Source organism: Protopterus annectens, chromosome 1.part1 (genome assembly GCF_019279795.1).
Source record: "Protopterus annectens isolate FY-2018-M chromosome 1.part1, PAN1.0, whole genome shotgun sequence".
In the NCBI taxonomy this organism is placed as follows: domain Eukaryota; kingdom Metazoa; phylum Chordata; order Ceratodontiformes; family Protopteridae; genus Protopterus; species Protopterus annectens.
In genome coordinates, this window is record NC_056726.1 from 1,418,940,780 (window position 1) to 1,418,967,209 (window position 26,430).

Here is a 26,430-nt window from a genome sequence, read left to right on the forward strand (position 1 = left end):
TGTACACAAGGCAATTGTAACATTGCCTCAGAATTCCCAGATTCACCAACTGGACTGGAGAGTATACCTGAAACTGCGATTTGGACATGCCTGGATGGTTTAAAGAACTGATTTATTGATTGTTTGGAATGGAAGAATAGGGAGCCTTGTACTTCTGTATAATATAGGGGGATGTAGTGCTAAACTTAGCTAGTGCTTACTGAGAAATTTGAGCAAGTACCGGGCTGTAGAATGAAGATTGAGTGCTTATTTTTCAAGTTTGACTAGTTCTAAGGGAAAAATTGAAGAGCAGACTTTGTAGAGCTGGTAATAGTCGCAAACTGCTTAAATGTGCGCGATGTTGCAAAAATCAAAATCGCGCAGAACCGCACTAAAGTGGGTGTTAAGGCAGGGAGTTTCAAAGAGATAGGAAATGGCCAAAAATGGCCAATAAGCTACAAGTTACTGGGCTGAGACCACTACTCCAGGTACAGATAGGCTGCTCAAAGCTCCCTACTCTCACTGGTGAACAGAGAAGCTTCCTCCTATCCAAGTAAGGATATGGGCAGCACAGGAACTATAACACAGCCTAGAATTCAGCAAGACCTGAAAACTGGACTATTCTAGTTCAGAAAAGGCGGGAAACAAGGATATATTTTTTTTTCCTCTCAAAAGAGGACATATGCCTAATAGCTGTTAACAGGTACAAAAATAATGGACAAGGTGGAGGTAAATGGATGTGCACTCTGGTTTGAAGAAGGCACAAGGGAGGAAAATGCAGTGTTGGGAGATAATACTTTTGTCACTTTTAGCAAGTTTGCAAGTTCAGTAGTTCATGTGCAGTTACAAGGCATGCACTCCAGGAGACAATTGAGAACCTTAGCCCAATTTCTCCAGAGCACTGTCTGCTTAAATGACTTGCTCAGTCACACAATAGGAAAATTTAAGTGGCTCAGGGAATCAAGCAATGGATTACAGGAAGGAGGTCATAAAATTAATCCTCTGAGATAACTGCCAGATGTGCTAAGGTGTGCTACTAGGGAAGATAACCCCAAGAGAAGGAGCAGAAGCCATATTCACTAAGGCAGGGAGGGGAATATTAACCTCCTTACATGCACAACGCTGTTGCTAAATTTGAACTGGAAATGGAAGCAGCTGTTGAGCAGGACAGGACGTTATGGGCAAGGCCCATGGGCACCAGAACCATAGAGCGAGTGGGGAGGGGAGCCCCCACACTTTTGCAGATTGAACCATACCTCCCAACTGTCCCAAATTATTTCAATTTTTGCACTTTAGCTGATGTCATCACGTGCGCGATGTTGTCAGCTCATCCAGCCTGTCAGAGTTGAGCTTGTATTTCTGGGTTACATACTTTTGCAAGTGGGAACGGACAGCAGAATCAGAGAAGGATTTAGTTTTGGAAGCTGTGGAGGATGGAGTCTATTTTTGGAAGCTGCCTGGTTTCAGAGTGAGTAAGCTGGTGTGTGTGTGTGTGTGTGTGTGCGTGTGTGTGTGTGTGTGTGTGTGTGTTTGTGTGTGTGTGTGTGTGTGTGTGTGTGTGTGTGTGTGTGTGTGTGTGTGTGTGTGTGTGTGTGTGTGTGTGTGTGTGTGTGTGTGTGTGTGTGTGTGTGTGTGTCCTGTAAATGACTTATGTGTTGTTTAGGAGTGTTTTCTGCCTTATACCCTATGCTCATCAGGATAAGACTCCTGCTTCCCTATGAATCGGTTAATGAAAAAGGAAGCATCAGAATGAAAGAATAAACAGAAGCAGCAAGTTTCCAAGAACTTAGGAAAGAATGCATTATTTATTTAGACAAAGAAGTGGGAAATTATGTAGTCATGTATGATAAACAATATGCACAAATGGATCACATAAGTTTGAATGTTAATGGCAACTATCAAACATTACTGCATACCCCTTCTGATTTATCTCAAATAAACATTACAGGTATTTTAGTATATGCATTTACTTGGGTTATTTGTTTCATGGACATTCTAGGTAATTTCCAATGAGAATGTTTCAGGTCAAGTCTTTATTCATTATAAAAGTTCACAAAGTATAACGCATACACTTGAAAAAACAAGTGTCTCAAGTATTATTTCCAGCATTAATTTGATGTTCTGTTTCTGGGTGTTATTGTAGATATGTATTTACAGCCCTTTGTTTCTTAAATGAAATTTTATAAAATAAACTCATGACTTTCATTTAAGTTATATGTTTGTAGGTTCATATGTTTGATACGTTTTAATGTCTGGTGACTATCAAGAATTTCATGCCCTAAATCACATGTTGGTATTTGATGCTTCCCATGTAGTTATTTAAGTCCTACTTAAAATTATTAATGGGTTGAAATTAATTCAGAAAGGGTGTTAATACCTAGTTGTGGAAGTGTGTGAGCAATGAGGTTGTCAACTTTCGTGGTAAGGCTGATATTAATTTTTATTCATGCCGAGTGCATTTTTTGTTCAGGTCATCAGATGTGCATTCTAATCAGTGGGTTTCAAATAGTCAGATATTCTTTAATACTCCATAGGTCAGACACAGGTCTAGTCTAAGAATGTAGTAAGGTGCAGAGAAAAGAGTGTATTGATTTAGTTCTTTCACTGTATGATAAGCCATAAAGCCCTTTGTACCTTCTTCAGCTGGGCACATGGCACATAAATAGGGTATATAACAATTATAGGTTTATAGATTAGTACTAGGCTAACTGCCTTTGCGAGCCATTTTAAGCTTAGCCAATTATCCCTTGTGAGACTCAAACCCTGCACCTTGTGTTTGTAAGGCAAACACCTTAACCATTAGGCCACCATCCTAACCCCTTACCAGTGTTGCATAACTGGTATGGTAAGAGCTGTGTAATGGAGTACTCTTACTTGTCCAGTAATGCTTTTACTCTTGTCCAGTAATGCTTTCACTCTCCCCAAAGTATTAGCTGAGAACGCTATATGCTTTAAGGATAGTTGTTTCTATACTGTCATCAAAGTAAAGGTCATCATCTACAAAGACTCCAAGCTTTTTTCACTGTTTTCCAAACTTTCAGTTGTTTTTTTGCAAATGCTGTAATGATAAATGTTTTTTGACTTTGAAGGCAAAGTCATATTGGCTACACAATTCTGTAATGTTAGTTGATATTTAAAGAGAGGAGGTGTCAGTGGGGGTAAGGACAATGCTCTCAAGTTAGCAATCATCTGCATGGATGGTAAGCCAGCTACTTAAGTCAGTTTTAACATCTGAGGTCAAGATGCCTAAAAGGCATTTTCCCAGGACAGTAACTTGATAGACTCAAGTTGTGACAGGAAATGGTAAAAACAGGAGTCATCCTATTCTTTTTTAGTATATATGACCATGTATCCCACTGTGGCCAGTGTTATCACTGCTTCATTTAATTGACTGAGTTTATATATGATCCCATGATGGATTATATTATCAAACTTTTTTTAAGCAGGTTAAGGTAAGCTTCAGATAAATCTTCATCTAGGGTGGAAATGGGAAATAGAAAATATACTTCAGGATTGCCCCTCATGCCACTAATGGATAAAGGCAGTTCCTAAATGCTGCATCCCTTACATGGGTCCCCTCAAATTATCTATGGTATGATCACAATTATTCTCACTAGGGCTAATATACAATTATCAGCCATGAGATAGGTAAGACCAATCAGAAAATGTAAATTCAAGCATCAAAGGGAATCAGCTAAGCTTAAAATGTCCTCCAAGTGAACCTTTGTTGTGGTACTAAATAGTTATAAAAAATTGGCCTTTTTAGATCACTAAGTGCCCCTCTCAGCCTCCACCCTCCCAGTGTTCAACATCTTCCTGCGCCTATGGGAAGGCCACCCTTACTGGTGCTTTTGGAGAGTTGCATGATGCTTGTAATGTGTTGCTTTATTTTTTAAAGTATTATGCCTGCATTTTAATTACAATCCAGTGCATAACAAGTATGCAATACTTTGCAGAGACAAGATATTCAGTGCGTCTCCTGAGAGTATTGTGATTTTCTTTGCATTCTTGTGAAGAGTTTGAGCTGCACAGTTTTGTTTGTTTGAGTAAGATGCTATATCTTCCAAAGGAGACAGATAGAAAAATTGCAGTACTGAGGGACAGTGCTGGCCATCAAACTTAAGAAGCTGTTTGACTCGGTCTGAAATCTCTTCCTGGTATCAGTGTATGTCACATACTATATCTTATCAATTGTGGATGGTTTCAAAACATGCAAATTGAACTTGCAGCACTTTTTGGCTATAAATAGAAAAGCAGACAAAATTAAAGATTGTTCCACAGATAGTTAAAACTTTTTTGCAAGAACTGATAGTGGTTTTGAACAAAATAATCCATGCAGTGTGACATCAGCAGTGTCCTCCCACTTTCTACTCACATATTTACTGCTGGAATTTTAGCCTTCTTCAGCATCATTTCAGGTGGGGAAAGAGCAGAGCAATATTCCTTTCTGTAAGTAAACCTTTCTTTTTTAATGCATTTTCTTGATTAAATATGTTGTTGCGTTGCATGTGTATAAAATGAGAAATGGAGAATATTTAGAAATGAATATCACGGAGTGCAGAATTTTCAGCACTTCTACTATTCCCTTAACAATTAAAATGTTTAACTCTTTTTTAACACCTTTATTGAATTATCACTTCTTTTTCGTTCACTGCTCCATAAATTTCCCTATAATTAACAGTCCTCATTCATTTTCTGTAGGAATGGTGGCAGTTTTTCGGCAGGGAAATTAACAGTTACAAGGCAGAATTTCCTAATTGCATTAAATATGATACAATTGTTTTCCCTTTTAATTCTCTTTCTATATTCTTAGTTTTGTAATCCTTTTGTCGGCCCCATGACTTGTTAAAGGGATGAATATACTTTTCGATTATTCTTGATCATATATTCCATTTAGGAGACCGTTGTTTCCATTATCACTCATGGGACCCCGTGACTGTACTAAACCTGACAGTGATTTTCAGACTGTTTGAATTTTTATTTATTTAACATTTGTTGACTGGGAAAGTCTGACTAGGTTCCACAGATGCTGTTTTCAGCGGAGGCCCGGGGAGAAATGCTCCAGACGCATGTCTTTAGAATGTGGGAGGAAACTGGAGTACTCAGAGGAAACCCAGGGAGAACATGCAAACTTCACATAGAAGGCACCCCAACTGAGAATTGAATCAGAGAACCTCTTGCTGTGAGGCGACAGCATTAACCGCTGCGCCACTGCGCCGCCCTGAATTCTGGTATAAATTCTTTGAATCCTGTAGTTCTACTGATGATCACTGTTTTTTCAATGTTGCTTGCACCTTTTGTTCCTCTCAGAACTTCTGGGGCCTTTAAATGTCTGCTTTGTTTTTTACTTGGTCTTTGCTGACCAGAGTATGGCATTGATCCCAAAGGACCATTTTCAGGTTCAGTCCAGGAGACTAAAAAATGAGAGTAATAGAGCAAAATCTTAAATAATAAAACTAATCTTACTAATCCTACTGGGTACTTTCTTATTCATTTAATTTTGATCATTGCCACTCCCCAGCAGACACACACACACACACACACACACACACACACACGCACACACGCACACACGCACACACGCACACACACACACACACACACACACACACACACACACACACACACACACACACTGCACACGCACGCATACACACTGCGCACGCACACACACACACACACACACACACACACACACACACACACACACACACACACACACACACACTCACACACACACACACACACACACACACTCGCACGCACGCGCACGCACGCATACACACTTGCACGCGCACACACACACACACACACACACACACACACACACACACACACACACACACACACACACACACACACACACACCTCTTGATTTTGCAGAGATTTGTGAGCCTGGTACATGTAATACCTTTATTCCTGTGCATGGTTCTTACTTTGTGGCCCCTAGAGCAATTTCATTCACTCTGTTACAGGCATTTGTACTACTTTAAACTTGTGTAGGTTTAATGCCTTGGTTAATCCTGAGACTGTCAGTCATACCCTGGATTTCTCCAACCTGGTTTAATCCTGCTGTGAGGTACTATGATTTTATTAATCCCCTCTACACCAATATTTTCCTTCTGACAACATATTATGTAGCAATGGTCTTAGATTTTCTTAGTTTCCTTCCCCATGTGGGCTTCAAGATATTGAGGGCCTAACTGTTTTTTTTGTTATTAATTTACAAATTGATGTCTGAACTCCATTTTTAGTCATCATCTTGGTGATAAAGTCTGGGGAAATGTAATATGCATGAAAAATACAGAGTACTGCTCAGCATGCCTTTTGGAGGTGGGACAAAATCACAGTGCCCTGGGAAAACCCATGTGGATATGAAAAAAACAAGTCAGCTGCAACCAGATTACATAGATGCAAGATCAAACCCCAGACCCAGAGCTTAAAAAGCAGCAGCATTAATCAGAGTATTACTGTGCAAGTTACATTGTTGCCTTTTTGAATCAGGTTTGTTGAGTGTCATTTGCTCTAACAGACTCTAGAAAATCTGAAATCACATTTTCAGTAGTGAATCAGTACTTCTTCCTAGTTATGACATATAATAATATAACCTGTTTGTATCAGTATTGCAGCAAATGAAATCGCATCTACCCCTTGTTGTCCTCAGACATCATTCCTGCAATGAACAGGTCACTAATAAATTAACATCTACTGTAGCCATCACCTTTCTAATTCCATAATATTTTACTCTTCAGCCACTGTAGCTTCTATGCTATTTCCACTTCCACTTTTACAAATTATTTTAGATCTCTTTTTGTAACTAATTTGGCGTCATTTTGTCAGCCTTTTGCCTTCCATAGGAACATAGAGAAAATAGTAGGTAAGCGATCACAGGGACCCTGAGATAACTATCCATATACACCTTTCAGCAGGCAGACTTAAACGCTCTTGCCACCCTGTATGAGCACGTAATAGTGCTAATTTCAGAAATCAGGCAGGACCATACAGGATAACACTGGTGTCAACTTGTTTAATACATTCACCTGTATGAGTAACTACCATCTGGCTGAGGTCTGACTTACTTTGTATTTGTCGTTATCTTACCTATGGTACTCCTGTCCTACACATAAACAATGGACTTCCACTGTACAATGTTTCAGCAATTGATTAAAGCTCCAGATCAGTTTATATTATCTGTGCCACCATACATAGTGTATATTCTTTGGCTACATGCAGGCTTCCTCCTTTCATCACTCAGTCTTCTAACTGTTTTGTTTTCACTCTATTTGTATGTAGTTTGCAACCATCCTTCACTGACAGTTGTTTTTGTGACAGATTTATTCATTTATAAGGTGAGCCAGTTGAATGTAAGGTCTCTTCTTAGTCATGATCTAGGGCAGATGCTTCAGTTTTTCAAAAAATACAGTTCCACAAACTGAACGCAACATTATATTTTCAGACAGAATTGTGCATCATAACTGCATAGTTGATGAAGTGGAAAACTATGCATGGCATTTTGAAAATCTGGTGTGAAAATATTAATACATTTTGAAGTTATTTAAACTTCAAATCAGATTGTGGTTGGTGCAGTTAAACTTGGCTTAAATGTACCGAGATCTGGCCCTGACACAGATAGGCTTTTGAGGGTGTAGGTGGGTGATATAAGAGAAGTTTAGAGGAGACAGTTATGGGAGTGTCTACATGCAGTAATTTAAAGATTAGGGCACCTTGTACTTAGTAGCCTAGTAATAAGTAGTTAAGCACACTTTCAAAGGTGCACTAGATGCATTTTAGATCCAACATGTTACAATAAACATATTGTAGTATTTTTATACTGCTTGCAGTTATAAGAGCAGTCTTTGGAACCAGCTTACTTTAATGGAGGTTTATTTACAATGGCAATGCAAAATGATGATTTTTTTTTTTTTTTGAAAAACAGTCATTTATGTACTGTTAAGGTTTTGCTAAGGTTATCCAAAATTCATTTCAACAATGTCATTATATAAGAATGTATCATACAGATAGGTGCTTGTATATGAACCGTGTTATAATAGTTATATTTCTGGATTTCAGAAAGTATTTAAACTGTAGTCAAAGCTAAGCAATTTAGACATGTGTTAAAGCTGGTATCCAATTCTGGGTAACAAAGAGAAAGTATTAACTGCAGACTTACTCTTAAATGTGGGAGAAGGAGCCACATAGCTATATTTTTCCTTAGTAAAGGTAACACTGTGGGAGAAGGAGCCACATAGTTAGATTCTGCCATTGTAAAGGTAACACTGTTATGACTGTGAAAACTGCATCCATTGAAAGGCCTACAACAGATGATGTTATACCTGTGGAGCATAATGTCTTTTCTACAAGACTAGTAGAATCAGTCTATACTTACTGTGTTACAAAAAATTTAATTAAATGCAGTATCTTAATTTAAGTCAGATATCTACAGAGATTACTAGATATGAACAATTTGGTCATGCTCATGAGGTTGTATGTTTGAAAAAACCCTCACTAATAAAGCAGTACAGGTGGTTCTGTATCCATGGAGACTGGAAACAGTAACCTGTTACTCAAGTGGAAATACAGACTGTGTTTGTGAAAATAGTTTATCCTGTTGCTGTAGTTCCTAATCTAACACATGCTGTGATATTACAAAATGGTTCCCCACTTTAAGGATTGATGGAGGCAACAGAAAGAAGGAAGAACTTCAGATATGCCACCTTACCAGTGTGAAGAAGGGAGACAGAAAATGAATAAGTCCCAGATATACCTCTGCTTAACCTGGAATTAGGGGTGAGCGATGCCCAGATACATTCATAATAGTACACGAGTCCTATTGAGATAATCCCAAATACCTATGGCATGTACCCCACAAAGTCTCCACTACCTCCCATCATATATCCAAAACCTAGACCAATCTTGCACATCATACCACCACTTATCACTTTTTATCTCCTCACCTCCTATGAATGCTACTACCTACCTATCCCTCAATATCCCACATCCAGTATCACTGCTAGCTTCCACCCCCATTATCCCTCACCATTTCAACCCTACCTGAACTCCAACTGTACTACCACAACACCTCTTCATTCCCTTAGAGCCACCTACATAAAACCTAGGATTAGACACTATGACCTGCTCTATCTAAAAATTCAGAAACTAGTAAGGAAGTCTAAACCAACCCTCATAGCAAATGGGGATATCCACTCAAACCCAGGCCCAACCCTACCAGAAACCACAATCTCCACAAATATTACTGTCTCCAATCTACGGAGCACATGCAATGCCCCTAATTCAGTACTAATCTGTCACCTAAACATCAGAAGCATGAATAAAAAGCTTCACTATATACATGCCCTTGTGGACATGCCCTCCCCTGACCTATTATGTCTTACCGAAACCTGGCTCAAACCCACCATCCCTGACAACAAGATAATACCCCCCACCTACAATATTTTAAGACTTGACCGGCAATGTAGGAAAGGTGGTGGTGCAGCCATCATGTACAAATCAACTCTACAGGTTTCCGCCATCCCACAAAGCCTAATAACTAGCATCTCAGAAACACTCTTAATAAAGGTCCATCATAACAAACACAAAGCTATCAACATAGCATGTATCTACATGCCCCCCAGGTGACAATATAGTGACCCTGGAAACTACCCTCCAATGGCTATCCACTACACACCTCCAAGAAACTATTATTCTAGGAGACTTCAATATCTATTGGAAAACCTGTTCATCAAAAACCCCAACCACCCATATTAACTTAAATGGCTTCTCCCAAATTATAAACTCCCCCACTAGAATTAATAAGCCCAACAATAAAGAAACCACCCTAGATTGAATACTTATAAACAACAAACCTCAGTTATATATATATCAGGCATCCTACCTGAGAACATGAGCGACCACTTCCTAACATATATAATAAGAAAGAGGAATGACATGCCTCAGCAAATCACCCTTAAAACCATTAGAAACACAAAAAACTTTAACCTTACCAATTTCCAGACCGAACTTAAATCATGCAATTGGTCCAGCCTAAAGCTATTTCCCCTAGACAAAGCAGTCTCACACTTTAATACTAAGTTCCTAGCCATGTTAGACAGGCATGCTCCCAAAAGAAATATCAGAACCAAAAGCAAAATTGCTCTATGGCTAACCAAAGGTACTAAACAAAAGCTAACTGCTAGAGACACAGCATGGATCTCCTGGAAATCCACCAAATCCACTCAAGATCATATTAGGTACAAACAATTGAGAAACAAAGCTAAAAAATCCACTAAGCTAGATAAACAAACCTACTATTTCAGCTTAGAGAAAAAGCACCAAAATAAGCCACAAAAATTCTGGTGAGGTCTCAATAAACTGCTCCATCCAGGTAAATCCAGTACCCCCACCCCTTCATCTACATTACACCTACCCCCTAAAAGTGTAGCAGAGGCCTTCAATACTTATTTTACAGAAAAAGTGCAATCCCTAGCTAATAACCTACCTCCCAACTCCACAAACACCACCTCAGCCCCACTTGATAATGTACCCCCATTCAAATATGATCCAATCCCCACAGACTATATTAAATCCTTACTTAGGAAACTCAAACCCACCACCCTAGCAGCAGACTTACTCCCTGCTGAATTTCTACAACAGGCCACAAACTAAATAGCATACCCTATCTCCATCTTAATCAACTGTACTCTCCATGAATCCTATGTCCCCTCCATCTGGAAAATCTCCCACATTATTTCACTTCACACGGGGGTAACTCCACAGAACTCTCAAATTATAGATCTATAGCCATTCTATCTCTCTTAGCCATATAATGGAAAAATGTATACATAAGCAAATTCTAACTCACCTTATCCAGAACAATCTCCTAGCCCCATCCCAGCACGGATTCAGACCTGCCCATAGTACCACAACAGCACTTCTCTCCTTCTCTCACGCAATAAATCAGAACCGTAAATCACAACATACTCTCCTCTGCCCTCTTTCTCGACCTATCCAAAGCATTTGATATGGTGAATCACCACCTACTCCTAGACACACTCAAATCATTCAACCTAAACAACCTAGTAATCAAGTGGTTCTAATCTTAATTGCAGGTCAGACAACAAGCATTATTATGGAAAGACAATCTACCCCCCCCTACTACCAATCACCCTTGATGTCCTCCAAGGGTCCATATTACGCCTCCTCCTCTTCTCAATATTCTTCAATGACCTACCCAAAGTCATCCCAGAAGCAACCTGTATTCAGTATGCAGATGACTCTACCCTAATCTATTCTGCCACCAGCCCCTCAGACCTGCAATCCCTATCCCAGAGCACATTCAGCAAAGTAGAGGTCTGGTTCAATAATCACCATCTCCTATTGAATCCCAACAAAACCAAACTTCTACTTCTCTCCCCTACCTGAAAAACCTTATCACCAAATATTACAATCTCATCCAATAATGGCATCATAATCTCTCCAGAACCATCCACAAAACTTCTTGGTGTAATAATAGATAATAACCTTACATTTGACACTCATCGATAAAACCATCAAAACAGTTAACAAAAAACTAGGCTCCTTATATAGGATTAAACCATTCCTAACCCCAACGGTCAGAACAGCCATAGCTAGAACACACCTTCTTTCAACCCTTCTCTATGCCTTACCCATTTTCCTAAACATACGGAAAGCTAACCTAAACAAGTTAGCTAGCTGCTACAACAATATAGCTAGATTCACCACAGCCACAGCCTACAGAATCCATCACTGTTAAAACCTTCAAACATTGGACTGGCTAGAGCTACCCAGTCAACTCCAGTACAACCAACTCATAGTTATTCATAAAATCCTCTACCAACCTAACAGTACACCCCCTACTGCAACCTACCATCCCTCCGCTCATCTAACAAGATGCAAGTTCAATCTGCCAAAGCCAACAACTCAGCTGGAGAATCACTTCTCTCCAACTCAGCTGGTAAGCAATGGAATGCACTCCCTCCAGAACTTACCACTATAGCCTCCTTAGCCCAATTCAAAACATCCCTAAAGAGTTACCTAAACAAGCATTGGTTATGTCCATGTCTAGACCCAGGCTAATGTGACATACATGCAACTCTTGAAGGTAAATGATGCAATTAGGAATAAACCTTCTACCTAAACCCACCCTAATTATTATTTACTTCTCTATAACCTACAGAACAACTTTCACTAAATCTAACCTAACTTCTTATGCTCAACTTTAAAATGCTGTGTTTCTAACTCCCTGTGCTAACCATTTAAATCCCTTGTCTTTACCTCCTCTTTTGTATCCTATTATCCTAGCTTTTCTACAAATATGTCTTAAAACCTTCTACATCTAATTTCCAAGAAATCTCCTTTTAACTAAACACCTTTTTCTCACTAACCACCTTTTCTTCTCCGGGTAGTCACTCATGACATCAATCTAAGTATCATGCCATTCGATACACTCAAATGCTTTGCTATGATTGCTGTATATATGTAATACTATAAACCTACAATGCTCTTAAACTTCAATGTAACCATGTATATATATATATATAACCTCCTATTGAAATTTTAGATTTTACATATTTTAATGTAACCATGAATATTTACTGTCATCTTTTTTGCACATGTGGAGCTTTTCTCCCCAGGCCTCCGCTGAAAATGGAGATGTATCCATTCGGACTCTCCCAGTTAACCAACGTAAAATAAATAAAAATAATTAAAATATTAGACAACCCAAAAATACTATAATTTGGCTGAGCTTACACATATTCATACACCATTTGGTGAAATCTATCAGTACACAGCTATTGAACAACAAAAGGATTATAAACTAAGGAAATGGCAACTGAGAGTGTTGTTCCCTGAAAAAGAGTTAATGATCCTAAAACAGAAATACACCGTGCATGGAGCAGAATTAACTGCACAGGAAGAGCAACCTGCTAAAATAGTACCAGTAAAATAAGGGAAGTGTCAGGCTGTAATATTCCACACTGAAAGTGTTACAAGGTAGAAAGTAGGGCAGACTAAAGGAATTAAGAAGAAGGAATACATCACTGATAGGGTGCAATCCAGAGAAATGAAGTTAGAAAGTATGGAAAATACAGAACCTGAGCAAAATTATAAGTTTTCTGTCAAGCTAAAATAGAAGTCTGTGAAAATGGAGAATTCTAGACAAATTTAATAGTAAGAAAGACTTTACTAGTGTAGGAAAACATATTACAAGCAACATTTAAATCCTTGGCTCTAGTGGTTCTGATGCTGTTCATTTTGCAGATGTGCAAAGGGCCCATAAGAGCTGGATCCAAGTATGCCCTGTGTGCCAGGCATAGATCATCTGTCAGTAACCTGTAGGAGACAGAGTATAGAGGAGGGCTTTAAGATGATCCATATAAGACAATGTGTTTATACCCTGGATTCTCCTGGTAATGAGCCTTTGTGGGCATTGCAATTGTTGCAGATGTCTGGTCACTGCACATGCCAAAGGGGGCATTGTACTCAATGATAGTGCTATATAAAGTGGCACTATAAGTTCATTGGACAGGTATGCCATAACCTTACATATAATTTGGGTGACAAGGAATGATTTTCTTGCTACCTTGGCCACATGTTGGTCAAAGGCAAGATTAGGGTTTACATAGGTTCCCAAATCCCTGACTACCTGGTCAACTCTTAGGGGTATCTTACTAATGGAGTAATTAGCTTGGGTGTCAGTTTTCCCTAAAGGCGCTATAAAGCATTGGTTGGCATTGAGTTTTAGGCCATGAGTTTGGTTTTAGTCATTTGTCTATGTTAAATCCTATTGTAAGATATTGGTGTCATGGGGAAATCTATGATAGCTCTCATTTTGCAGTCATCTGCAAACTTGATCAACCAAAGGCCCTTGATATTAACCTTTACCACTGAGAAGAAGATGCTAAGTATGAGCAGTCCCAACACTGAGACCTGATTTACCCCACTTGTATCACCAGACCTGACTTCCTGAGTCTTTTCTGTGAACCAGTTGGCAACCCAGTTAGCTATGCAGGGGTTTATGCCCAGTTCATTGAGTTCATCAATTATAGCCCAGTGGGGTATTGTATTGAATGTCTTCACCAGGTCTAGGTATGTAGTATGCACCATTTTCCCTTCATCCATTCCCTTGATGACCTTCCCAAAGAAGTCTAACAGGTTTTGTAAGCATGGTCTTCCCTTGACAAAGCTAGACTGGGTTGTGTCCAGTGTCTGAAGGTTGCTTATGTCATTTGCTGATCATTTCCATGATATTTATTTCATGGCTTTGTATATTAGACTAGTCAGACTAATAGGTCTGTAGGTTCTGCGAATGATTTATGACACACCATTGTGAAGTGGTATAACTGTTGCAGTCCTCCATTCTTGTGATACAAAGCCTGTTTTGAGGCTATAGATAAAAAGTGACTCAATCAAACTTGATAGGTCATGTTTCAAATTATTTAACATGCATCCTGAGATATTGTCAGGGTTCATTGAGGTTGTGTTTTTGGCCTTAGCGAGCGCTGTCAGTAAGTGTTAATAAGTAATTCATGGTGGAGACAAGGGGAAGTAGGAGGGGGGTGTGAAGTTCGATCTGATTTTATCAGCAAGCAAATTCTCTTGTGTTGCTCTTCTCATTAAAAGGTGGCACCACTGACCACCTGTTCAGCACACTGATATCTGCTGCCTTTGAGGTTTTTGACATAGCTGTAGAATGCATTGTGGTAATCTTTAGCTTGGAAGGCCATCTAGCTCTTGTAATCAGCCTTGTTGGACTTATTTAGTCCTCTTAGTTCCTTGTTTAGTTTAATTAGAGAGCTCATAACTTTGTGGGAGTTGTTCATCCTGATTTTAGCCAGGACTTTTTTCCTTATGTTATATACCCTATTACGGTCAGGATTCTATCATTGTAGTTTTGTTTTTAGTGTTTGTTTTGGGATTGTTTCTAAGTAGGTATAGCATCCTTTATACAGCCATTTGCATGGTTGTACAGGGTCTCTGTGAACAACTCTGCCTAGGTAGCTATGAACTGGAGTTGGGAGGGGCAATGAATTTTGACAAACTATCACTTGAGTGGATGTAGTTTGCTTTGGAATAGTTTTTAACTGTTACAGGGTTTGCTGGGGTTACAGAACTGATTTTTATTTTGAAGGGGACAGCTTTGTGGTCCAACCTCGCCAGTGAGGATGTGACAAGGAGGAGGGGGGTGGGGGTTGTTGCAGCACTGTCTCATATTGGTGAGTACCAGGTCAAGTAAACATGAACCTCTGGTGGATGTGCACACTATCTGATCAAGGGTATTTATTTTAATAAAGTCCAGGAATCTTTGTGCTTGTCTATGAGTATGAGGCGTTGTATGTTTCTCAGTTTATAGACAGGTAGTACAAGTCTCCCATGAATACAATATTTTGTTTAATGGTGAGTGTCTCCAGTAGGTCTAAGTATGGGTTATGAGATTCTGGGATCTAGAGGGTGACCTATAGCTTGCCAAGATATGGTACGGAACTTTGTCTATGGTGATTTGCACATGGCTATATTCTAGGGCATTGTTGTCTTTCACAAACGTAGAGTTGTGCTTGTTGCTAATATAGACAGACTCCTCCATTTGTCACTGTCTGTGCAGCTGATGGTCTAAATATTTGGAAGGCGCTGAAGCGTTTAACTGCCAGAGTACTTTCTGTGGGTTTAAACCATGTCTCAGTAACTGCACAGATGTCTATATTCTCCAGAGTGAGGAGAGCTTGTAGGGTTTGGAATTTCTTATTTAGACTCCTAGCATTGAAGCCCCTCTAGGTTTTCTTTGTGTTTTATTTGCTATGTTGGTAGGTTTGTCTGTCTGGCATTGGCTAAAAAGGTTTTAAAGGGGTGGATAATGTTTTAGTCAATAGTCGGAAGCCTAGGGGAGACAGGTGCAGACCATCCTTTGCAAAGCAAATTGTCTCAGGATGCCCATATCTACCAAGCTGGCTATTGATACATTTATCATTGTTATTTGGACATGTATTTAAGTTGGATTAGTGGGCTACTGCAAGTCATGGACTGGGTTATCTGCTTGGGTGGTCTCTGGGATTTGGCACAAGACTAGGTTAGTTTGTGCAACATTTTGATAGTAGTGCAGTTTAATGTGCTGGAGACAATTTGCAGTAAGGGAGTTTACTCAATTCCAATACTGGTTTGCTGGGTGAGTACTTAATATTATGTATATATGGAAAACAATGGGTGGGAAGTACTTAAATAGGTTATACAACTGACACTAGCAATGAAAGAAGGGAGGGAGTGGCTTTGAAAATCAGATTAACATAAAGGGTGTAAGCCAAAGGCACAGCCTAGTTCTATGGTTAGAATTACAGCTGTCATGCCATCTGTGATTACCTTCTATTCTTGCATTTCTAGCAACCTGTTTATATGTATACTGAGCTACTCTTAACATAACATCTACACTATAACATTTGTACACCCCTTTCCTCTGTCTCTGTATTCACCTTGATTTCTTCTAAATCTCTTACCTTGTTCTGTTTCATTTTTCTAGCTCCTCTCAGATTCCCTTGTTCCTGCTAAAATCCCTCCCCACATTTTTCTTTGTATACTGAATCAGCAACAGCAACATGACCAACCAGTATTGAAATACATACCCTCCATCTTCTATTCACTGGAATCTCAGTCACATATATACCCTTAAGTGTACAATTTCATATCCCTGAAAGAAATCTGACTGTTAAGGATTTCTTTTTAAATTTTTGGTCTCCCTTGGACATCATTTTATTGGCCTGGCCCCCAGTGCCCCATGTCCACACCAGGTCTACCAGTTTGTCTTCAAATTCCCTTGACTTGCTTTGATATTGCTGAGGCCAGTTGTGGATCCTAAGGGCATCATGGGGGCTTGGCCATCTATATTTCTGTCCTGTTTTTATTTTTCCTTTAAATGCCCTACCCACTTTTGTGCCCCACCTCTCACTCTAACCAGTTAAGTTTGTGGGTAAATCCCCTCTGAAGCATGCCTCCCCTCAGGACATATTAGTGACACATGCCCTTCCACCAAGGATGAACACTCCCATCTCTCCCTGCAGCATCATCAGTAGCCTGAGCTACTAATCCATGCCATATCCAGGGCTTTATTTCCGTATTCCACCAAAGTGGCGGTGCTAAGGATTTCTTATGCATTACAGATTATTTTGTATTATAATTTCTGTAGCTTCTACTTTTATACGTATTATCATTGTCTCAATTTTTCTACCCAAATATTATAATTGAAGAATTATTGTTTGCATTTGTTGTTGCCAAGCCAGTGACCAAACCTGAAACTAATCTGCTAAGTTCAATGTTCCACACCAGTTAACAAATAAAATTAAAAAAAAAAGAAAAAAAACAATACTTGTAGACATATCTGGACATGGTCCTAAAAAGGAACTTTGATGGAGCCTGAATACATGTGATTCTGTGCAGATTTAACACACACATTGACCTGGAGATAATTTGTGTGCTGGGTGGTCTAGAGGAGTATATGTTCCACCACTGCCAAAACCTGGATTGCAGGGCTAATGTCATAATTAGACTCATGCAGTCTACAGTGGTGCACATTTCATCCATGGCCACCTCCATGTAGATGCTAGCCTGTGCTACCATCAGTGGCCCATACCACAGTGTTGCTCTTGATTGAGGAGGCATGTGCATATCTGTGGTGGCCACAAAAGATGACGTTAGAGGAAGCACAGCTGGCATCTGCCATGGTTAGGGTATCAACATACTCTGCTCCACAGAAGGGACAGACACTCAGCACAGCTCACCACTCTCCAACCTGTGGGAGATATTTTCACTGCCCAGCATGGCCTGTACAATATCATGCATGCATTGTGTTTCCACTGTCAACATGTACTTCTCAGGGATAATAGAGGTGAAGTGTCTGCTTTTGCTTCAGCAGCACTGCTGTATACAGACCATTGGCATCTCCCAAGGTGCTTTGCTGGAACATCTCCTGTTTGGCATCTACTTTTTGCTATTTTTTTAAGTAAAAGACAATACCAAAGGGCTCTGGCTGGCTAAGTTTGCAGATAACAGAAACTAGGAGCAGTCACAAAATTCCCAAATGACTTAGTCTTCCCGCCATTAGGCTTGTCCTAAATAAAATGACTGATGCCAAAATCATAAATTGAAAATAAATGCCAAAAATGCATTAATTTTTCCTTTGGAAAGTTATCTACCCCAGGGAAATACCACATTGACAAGATGCCCCTAAAAGTTGACCCAGTTGCTCGGGATTTGTGGAGAGTGACCAAACATTTAATCAACATGTGTATATTGTTGCAAGAAAGTCCTTCTATACTGTACAGCCTATAAACAAAAGTATATTGTTTATATCTAGGGATGTCATGTCTCCCTTTACTCAGCCCTCATTAGGCCACTCATTGAATATAATGCCCTTTTTGGCATGTGTCTGTCCACACACATGCAAGAACTGGAATGTCTGCAGAGCTACCTTACTAAAGGGATACAAGGCCTAAACAACATGTCTTACATGGACCAACTCAAAGTTCTGTAATGATACCTGACAGACTTCTAAGAGGTGACCTGTGTCTGGCATACAAGCCATCCTCTGACCCATTGCCGATGGATTTACTACACATCAGCAAGTTGAATGGCATCAGAAATACTTGGTCTAGGGGTCTAAACCTCTTCTGCAACATCAACAGAATGATTTGGATGGACAGGTATATCTCACAGAGGATATTGCTGTTGTGGAACAGATTTCCCATCCACATAAAACAAAGTTCATCCCTGGTCATATTTAAGTGCAATTTAGATCAATGTGTGGAAAACAGAAAATTTACATCAAGACTGTCCCCTGTACTGCTAATGGACAGAGGCAGCTCCAAAACACTTTATCCCATGTATCAGTCCCCTCAAATTATCTATGATATCATCCCAGTTATTCACATTAGGGGTAATTTATAATTATTGACCATTGAATGGGTAAGACTAATCTATAACTAAGTGGGATAGGTTACTTCAAGCACAAAAAGGGAAATTGTCTAAGCTTAAAATGGCTTGCAAGGGCATCTAGTCTAGTACTTACCTTTGAACCTGTGACAATGTACAGGTCGGTGTGCTGCAGCCATTAGATGCTGACCATAACCATCAGTGTCTTCATTGGGGGATGATATGCAACTGGTTGCAGTGGATTCACTTTTGTTGTTGTGGAGGGACTTGGCAATAATGACTGTGCTGCCTTCTTCCCGAACACCATACTATGAAGCATGAAGCAGGCAGCATACTGCAAGCAGCTAATGGGCTGTGGCAGAGTTACACTAGACTGCATCGTCAGGCATGTCTAGGCTGTGGAATGGGGAATTCGGCAAGCTGTGCCCATATTCTATTATATTCCTGGCCTGAGCATGTATGCTGTTATATTGATGTTAAAATATACTTTTCTTGTTTTGTACAGAAATCATCAACCAGGGATCAAGTCAGTATCCTGTATCACCTGAAACACAGCAGTGAAATATGGGGGGGGGGTGGAGACATAGAGGGGTTAGACATGGGTGCACAAGTGTGACTATAATTACCAGTTAGGTGGCTCTGAAGGATGTCACCATAAAGGAAGCAGTAATGCATATGATTTGTATTCCATATGTGTAAATCATCGACACTGCCTGTATACTATAAAGACACATTGTTTATAAGCTCTTTCGCATTGTGCACTACATGGCAGTAGATGAAATAGTAGCCCTTAAGTTGATGTAGTGTTGTCTTTGGATACTGGGCGGGGCCTTTATTTTCATATAGGTATAATCTATAGCCCCCCCCCCATCAATTTTAGGAGGTATGCAGGAGGTACACAGTAACATAAAGGTCACATATGGAGATGATTGTCTCCCCTGACATGTCAGGGAAGCAGATGTGCTGTCCTCATGTGGCAGAAATTAACTGAAGAATGCAATTCTATAGTCTGGTATCTCTGATATACCCTGTGATTTCCCAGCTTGTGTCTGGAATATCTCTCTAGCTAGAACAGCAATAGTTGTATGCACCTTGATATACACTGAAAGGAGAAGTCCATAATTCTCCAGTTCCAGTTTGTGGGCCATACAGGTCAACCAGTGTTTGTACACTATGACTATACTCTCTACAGAGCTCCAGTATCAATTGGGCTTTACACTGGCATATTGACTCCAGTCTGATAGATCTCTTGCTATCCACAAGACAAACAGTACCAGAATTACCTGTTCTAATGACTTAAACCTTATCTGTGATATAAATAGGACCTCCTGGAGACACAGGTGTATATCCATGAGTCTACCCCTTCCCCGGAACAGTGAATTTATTCCATGTGCAACAGAGTTCCTCACAAACCCAATTCAAGTTACACTTGAATAAATGGATCTGAAATCAGAAATTCATCTTTGGTTTAGCACCTGTGTCTCTAATGGATACAGGCAGCCTGTAAATGTTTCACTTCCTATGATCCTGATTGAAAATATTTTATCTCCCAGTCCTGGATTACACTACCAATGGTACCAGAAGTTGCCAGATTTGGGATGCTTGACTAGGCTTAAAAATACCCTAGTGGACATAAATGTAGTACACACACACCTTTGAACCTATGAACTCTTGCCCTTAAGACAAGGGTTGTAAAGTAAATTTTGGATTTTCTTTCTGTGACAGCAGTATTATCCCTTTTTGTGTTTTGATCCCATTACATAATCATTTTTTTACTCTGCTCTCCTGCTGACTATTGAGCCTGGCTGCTTAGTCATCCATCTGATCCCCCTGGGTAATATCCCTATGGTCCATTTGTTATGCTTGGGGTGAGGGATGAAACCAGTTGTGTCACCATCAGCTGTGGGGCCATAAATTCACATTTGACCCCGGCAGGCATTCTTCTAGAAGGATGTGCAGTGGGCATAATGCATGACTGTCACTTTTATGGATGACGTTAGCCCACAGACAACCCAACCTCTTGCAGCAAGCATATCATGGACATTTTGCCTGTTTCACTGAGGAAATCAATGTACTTCTTTGTTCTTTGAGCATACATCCACTCCATCCCTCTAAGAGAGATGAATGGGCTTAGCACATTCATTCCTGCTCCTCTCTAGTCAGTTCCAGACACTGCCTGAGATACTAATCAAACCCAGGCTGCTTAGGTCATAGTCAAGGCTTTATCCCTATATGCCAACAGAACTGGCAAGGAATTTTATTATCACTATATAATGGGCTTTATAAGAAGATGAATCCAAGAGATGCTGGCTGATGTGATACATATGACACAAATCCTAAATTATAGCTGAGTTAATTTGTTTTCCAATGAATTAGATTTATGAATTTTTTGATAAGACTACCACTCACAAGTCTGGATTGCCGCCTTCATGTTTCATAGTCTAATTGATACTACATGCTTTGGAGAGGCAAGCACACCTGCCCATATTGATTTCTGAATCCTATTTGTCATTCACCACCAGTCAAAGGAAGCAGACGTGTGACAGCCTGGTACTCATGGATGTTGATGAAGTATTTGCAGGTAAAAGAGTGCATGCAAAGTTAGTATGAGCAGATGTTATAAAGGTAAGATATTGCACTTCTGAGGAACTGAAAATATCATTCCACATCATTGTAAACCTGTGCAAACAATGTGTTCATTATGTTATTTAACACCATCCAATCCTTGTAAGTACAGGTAACACAATGACTTCTCTCTGATGCTAAATATAACCAGTTCATTCGATACAAAATTGTAAGTACTTAAGGAGTAGATACCTCATTTGTCAGGTGGATTCCATATGACAAGAAAATAAATAAAATAGCTACCATAATATCTAAAGAAAATGAGTTTTGTGAGGCAGATACAGCAGCAGAAATTAGAAACAGTAAGAAACTTTAAAATGTTTTAGTTTTTTAACTGATTATCATACGTAACAAAGAACTAGCCAAGCCATTAATTATGAAATTCATAATTCCCTGTTTAGCTGAACATTTATTTTACAATTTTTTTTGTCTTCTCAGAACAGCCGTTAACTGTAGACCACAAATATGAAAATGATGTATCTTCTTATACTTATGATGAGCACCACCGTATCTGGAAGTGTTCTTGATTTCAAATGGAAACTGTGGAAATCCCGCTATGGTGAGTTTTTAGTCCGGATGATGAAGAACAGTGGAAGTGGTTAATTAAAAAAACAAATCTACATTTGCTGCCAACAATTCTGTTACAGCAACATTGCTTATAATTACTGGTTTGTGCTGACATGTCCTTTCCTCTCCCTGCTGACTAATATTTCTCTAGTTTCAGGCTTGAAATCAATACATTTTTGTCTCACTCTCATCAAGTGGTATCTCACAGATTGGTATGTAGAATTTCCCATTAATAGCATTAAATTATCTTGCAGTGGTATCTCACAGACTGGTATCAAGAATTTCCCAGTAATAGCATTAAATTATCTTGCAGTGGTATCACACAGATTGGTATCTAGAATTTCCCAGTAATAGCATTAAATTATCTTGCAGTGGTATCTCACAGATTGGTATCTAGAATTTCCCAGTAATAGCATTAAATTATCTTGCAGTGGTATCTCACAGATTGGTATCTAGAATTTCCCAGTAATAGCAGCATTAAATTATCTTGCGGTCGTATCTCACAGATTGGTATCTAGAATTTCCCAGTAAGAGCATTACATTATCTTGCAGTTTCAGAGTAAATGTCTGTGTTTCTTTTGCCATACTAAAGATCAGGATTTCTTTTTTTTACTTTTTTGTTTTGATCAGATACTCAGTTTCTGGATAATTTTAATTATTTTTCATTTTATTTTACATTTGTTTACTGGGAAAGTCCAACTGGACACAGGTCTATTTTCAGCGGAGGCCCAGGGAGAAAAGCTCCACAATACAATACAGTATATGAGAGAAAAAAATAGTGTGTACTTATAGCATTCATACACATTATGTTAGAAATTAACAATTCTTACAGTTGACAAGCATTGACGTACATAAACTTAAAACAGCATTTGTATTTTTTTTTACAGTTATAAATTTTCTCAGGTAAATATCAACAGGTTCTCAAGCTTTCAGGGGAAAACTGTTTATACTTAGCTGTACCCTGAAACATTCTCTTGGTATGGATTAGCCTGGTGAGTGGCATGAGCATAGCCAGTTACTTAAATAGTGGGATTTCAGGAGATTTTTTAAATGAATAAAGGAGGTGGTAGAAGTTATTTGGCTTGGTAGTATGTTCCAGGTTTTGACAATGATGCTGGCAAAAAGGGACTTACCAGTATCATTTTTATGTTGGATGATAGTTATGAGGTTTTGGTTACTAGATCTTAAGGCTCTAGAGGGAATGTGGGGCTGAATTAGATGCTGAAGTGACGGGGTTATCTCAGGAAGGTAGTAAAGTTTGTGTGCTATAGAGAGTTGATTGAGTGGAAGTATATGAGGCAACTCAAGCCAGTTGAGCTGCTTAAGGATAGACAGTGGTGGGACCTATATGAGGCTTCCGAAGCAAACTTGGCAAGCTTGTTGTAGCAAGAATCCATTTTATTTATATTGGTTTGGCGGAGATTGGTCAAGATGGAAGAGGCACAGAAGAGGTTGGATAGAACATGAGTCCTTGCGGTGGTTGCTTTGGTGTGTTTAGTCATAAACTGTTTGTTCCTGTAGAGGAATCCCAGTTTTGTATTAACTTTCTTGATGGTTTGTGCTATGTGGATGTTGAACCTCAGGTTATTGTCTATTTCTACACCTAGCAGTTTAGTGTGTATGGTTGGACTGATTTGAATGTTTTCTTTGGAGTTGATGGTGAAGTAACTATTTAGGGGAGGAGGTCTGCCTGAGCTGGAAATAATTGTTTTTTTTTTTTTTTTTTTGGGATTAAGAAGAAGAAGTTTGATGTTAGTGAACCAAGTTTCGGCTAGGGTGAAGTTATTTTGGGTTAGGGTTTGCAGTTCACTTAGGGTGGGGGGCACATATAAGGGTGGTGTCATCTGCGTATTGTACTACTGAGGCAGTGGATGAGGATGAAGAGATCTGGTTAGTAAACAGAGAGAACAGGAAAGGGCCAAGAATGGATCCTTGAGGGACTCCTATGATTTCTGGTAATAGGGGGGACAATTGGTCCTGCCATACGACTGGTTGCTGACTGCCAGATAAGTAGCTTTGGAAACATGATATAGAGGAGGGACTTATTTTTAGAGTAGCTAGAGTTTCAAGAAGAATACTGTGGTTTACCATGTTAAAGACTTTTGATAAGTCTAAGAATATGGAAGAAACGCATAGACCCTTTTTTCTATGGTGGTTAACTATGTTGGTGAATGGTAGTAGTGCTGTGGTGGTGCTATGGAAATGTCTAAAGCCATGCTGGGATATGGAGAGTAGGTTGTTATTTTGGAGGTACTGCATTAGTTGAGTATGAACAACTCTTTCTAATATTTTGGATAAAGGTGATAGGATTGCTATTCAATGATAGCTGGTGAGCTCTAAGGAGTTACCTCCTTTGTGCAGTGGAATAATATGTGATGTTTTCCATGAGGTGGGAACTTTGCATTCTGATAGAGATCTATTTATGAGACTAGAGACAGGATAGGCTATAGCTTCAGCTGATATCTGAAGGAAGTCTGCTGGTAACTTATCAGCTGCTAGAATGGTTGGTTTAAGTTTCCTAAGGTGTTTAGAAATTGTCTTGGTGGACACGGAATGAACGTGAAAACTGGGGGTATTGTTTTATATATTGGGGTGGTTTGGGGTAGTTATTAGAGTAGGGTCTAGACTATTTCTGTAAAGAATTTGTTAAATTGAGTGGGAATGTTTTCATGGTTATTTGGTAGCACAGGGGTTGGGGTAGTGGACTTTCCTGGGTGCAGTATACCATTTATTATGGCCGAGAATATTTGTGGGTTGTGTGCATATTTTTCTTGCTTGTTTTTTATAGTAGCTAGATTTGTCTAGTTTGATTTGTTTTTTTGGCTTTGTTATGGAGCTCTAGATAGTTTTGTCTCAGAGTAGTGCTATTGTTTTTTTTATACTGAATCCAGGCCTTGTCCCTCTCTTTCATTATAGTTTTAGTATTTTTTCATAGCCATCGGGCATAGTTAGTTTTTATTCTAATGGTTCTGGGAGGTGCATGATGGTTTAAGATTTTTATGAAGGCTGTGTTAAAGTATTCAATGGCTTTTTCTAGAGATAGTTGTTTTAGGGGAGTCCAGTTACAGCTTTTTAGTGCATTGATGAAGTCAGTAGCTATAAAGGTCTTTTTGTTTCGAACTATGAAGATGGGTTGGCTGATGGTTTGGGATCTGTTCCTAATTAGATTGGTTGAATGTTGGTTACTTAGGGTATCTGGAAGACAGACAGATTGCTGTGCAAGAGTGGGGTCAGATACCAGGATCCAGTCTAAGATGGACTGGCGTTTGGATGTTTTGTCAATTCTAGTGGGGGTGGTTATTGTTTGGTAAACCTGTGTAGGTTTATAAAGGCAGAGGGATTATGGCTGGAGCAGTTAAGCCAGACAATATTGAAGTCCCTTAATAGTATGGTTTCATGTGGAAGGGGGTTGAAGTTCCAGTTAAGCATGCTTTCTATTACATTGATGTTATTACCTGGTAGGATATAGCCACCTGCAATAATTATGTGTTTGTTGGAATTTATTTTTAATTTGGCCAGGATTAGTTCTACATCTTTGACTTCTTGGATATTGTAAATTTTGTTGTTCTATGGTGAGATGATCTTGTAATAATACTGCAACACATCCACCCTTTTTCTCTAATCTGTCTCCTTGGATAATATTGTAACCAGGGGCAATAATCTCATTATTGTGGTGTTGTGGTTTGAGCCATGTTTCAGTTAGCACAGCGATATCTGGTTTGTATAGAGCTAGTAGGGCATGAAGATCCTGAATTTTGTTAAGCATACTTCTTGCATTAATGTTTAAGAAGAGGAGAGCTGAGGTAGGTCTGTGGTATAGGGGATTTAGCTGATTTAAGATTGGGGTTGGATGATGTTTTGGGTCTTGGATTGGGGTGTATGTCTCCACTACAAGTGAGTTTATGGAGTAGGTGTAAATAGAGTTTGGTTAATTTGTGAATTATTTTAATTTGTCTTTGAGAACAGTAGGGAATAGTTTTGATTGTCGGTTTATTGCATGAGTAGGAGAAGGGTTGGGAGAAGGTAAGGTTGCATGGCGATATTGGGAAGTTTTTTAGCTTGATGGGATTTGCTGCGGATTCTGTTTGCAAGGGGTTGGGTATGGTTATAAAGCTGAGTGTGGTAGAAGGACAAGCTGGAAAGTAGGAGTAGGGTGAAGATCATTAATGGGTAGAATGATGTTTTTAGTAGTTGGGTTGAATGTTTGTAACACATGTTATTTAGTTTCTGAAAAATAGGGTGTATACAAGGGTAATATCTGTAACTGTGTGAGATTGATGTTGTATTAAAGGTGCAGTATTAGAGGTGTGGTGAAGTTTGTTGTTAAAA

The 26,430-nt window shown here is 39.3% G+C and overlaps 1 protein-coding gene across 2 annotated transcripts in view; it reads left to right on the top strand.

Annotated features, from left to right (window-relative positions):
- The first annotated feature begins 4,352 nt into the window (after positions 1-4,352).
- Positions 4,353-26,430, top strand: part of LOC122810777 (ervatamin-C-like) — a 404,836-nt gene continuing 382,758 nt past the window's right edge. The window contains exons 1-2 of one of the 2 annotated variants that reach the window (XM_044082340.1): positions 4,353-4,428; positions 21,973-22,093. In XM_044082340.1, the coding sequence (XP_043938275.1) occupies positions 22,000-22,093 (94 nt within the window). In that variant the 5' untranslated portion in view covers positions 4,353-4,428; positions 21,973-21,999. The remainder of the gene's footprint in view (positions 4,429-21,972; positions 22,094-26,430) is intronic. The other variant, XM_044082347.1, reaches the window with a different exon arrangement.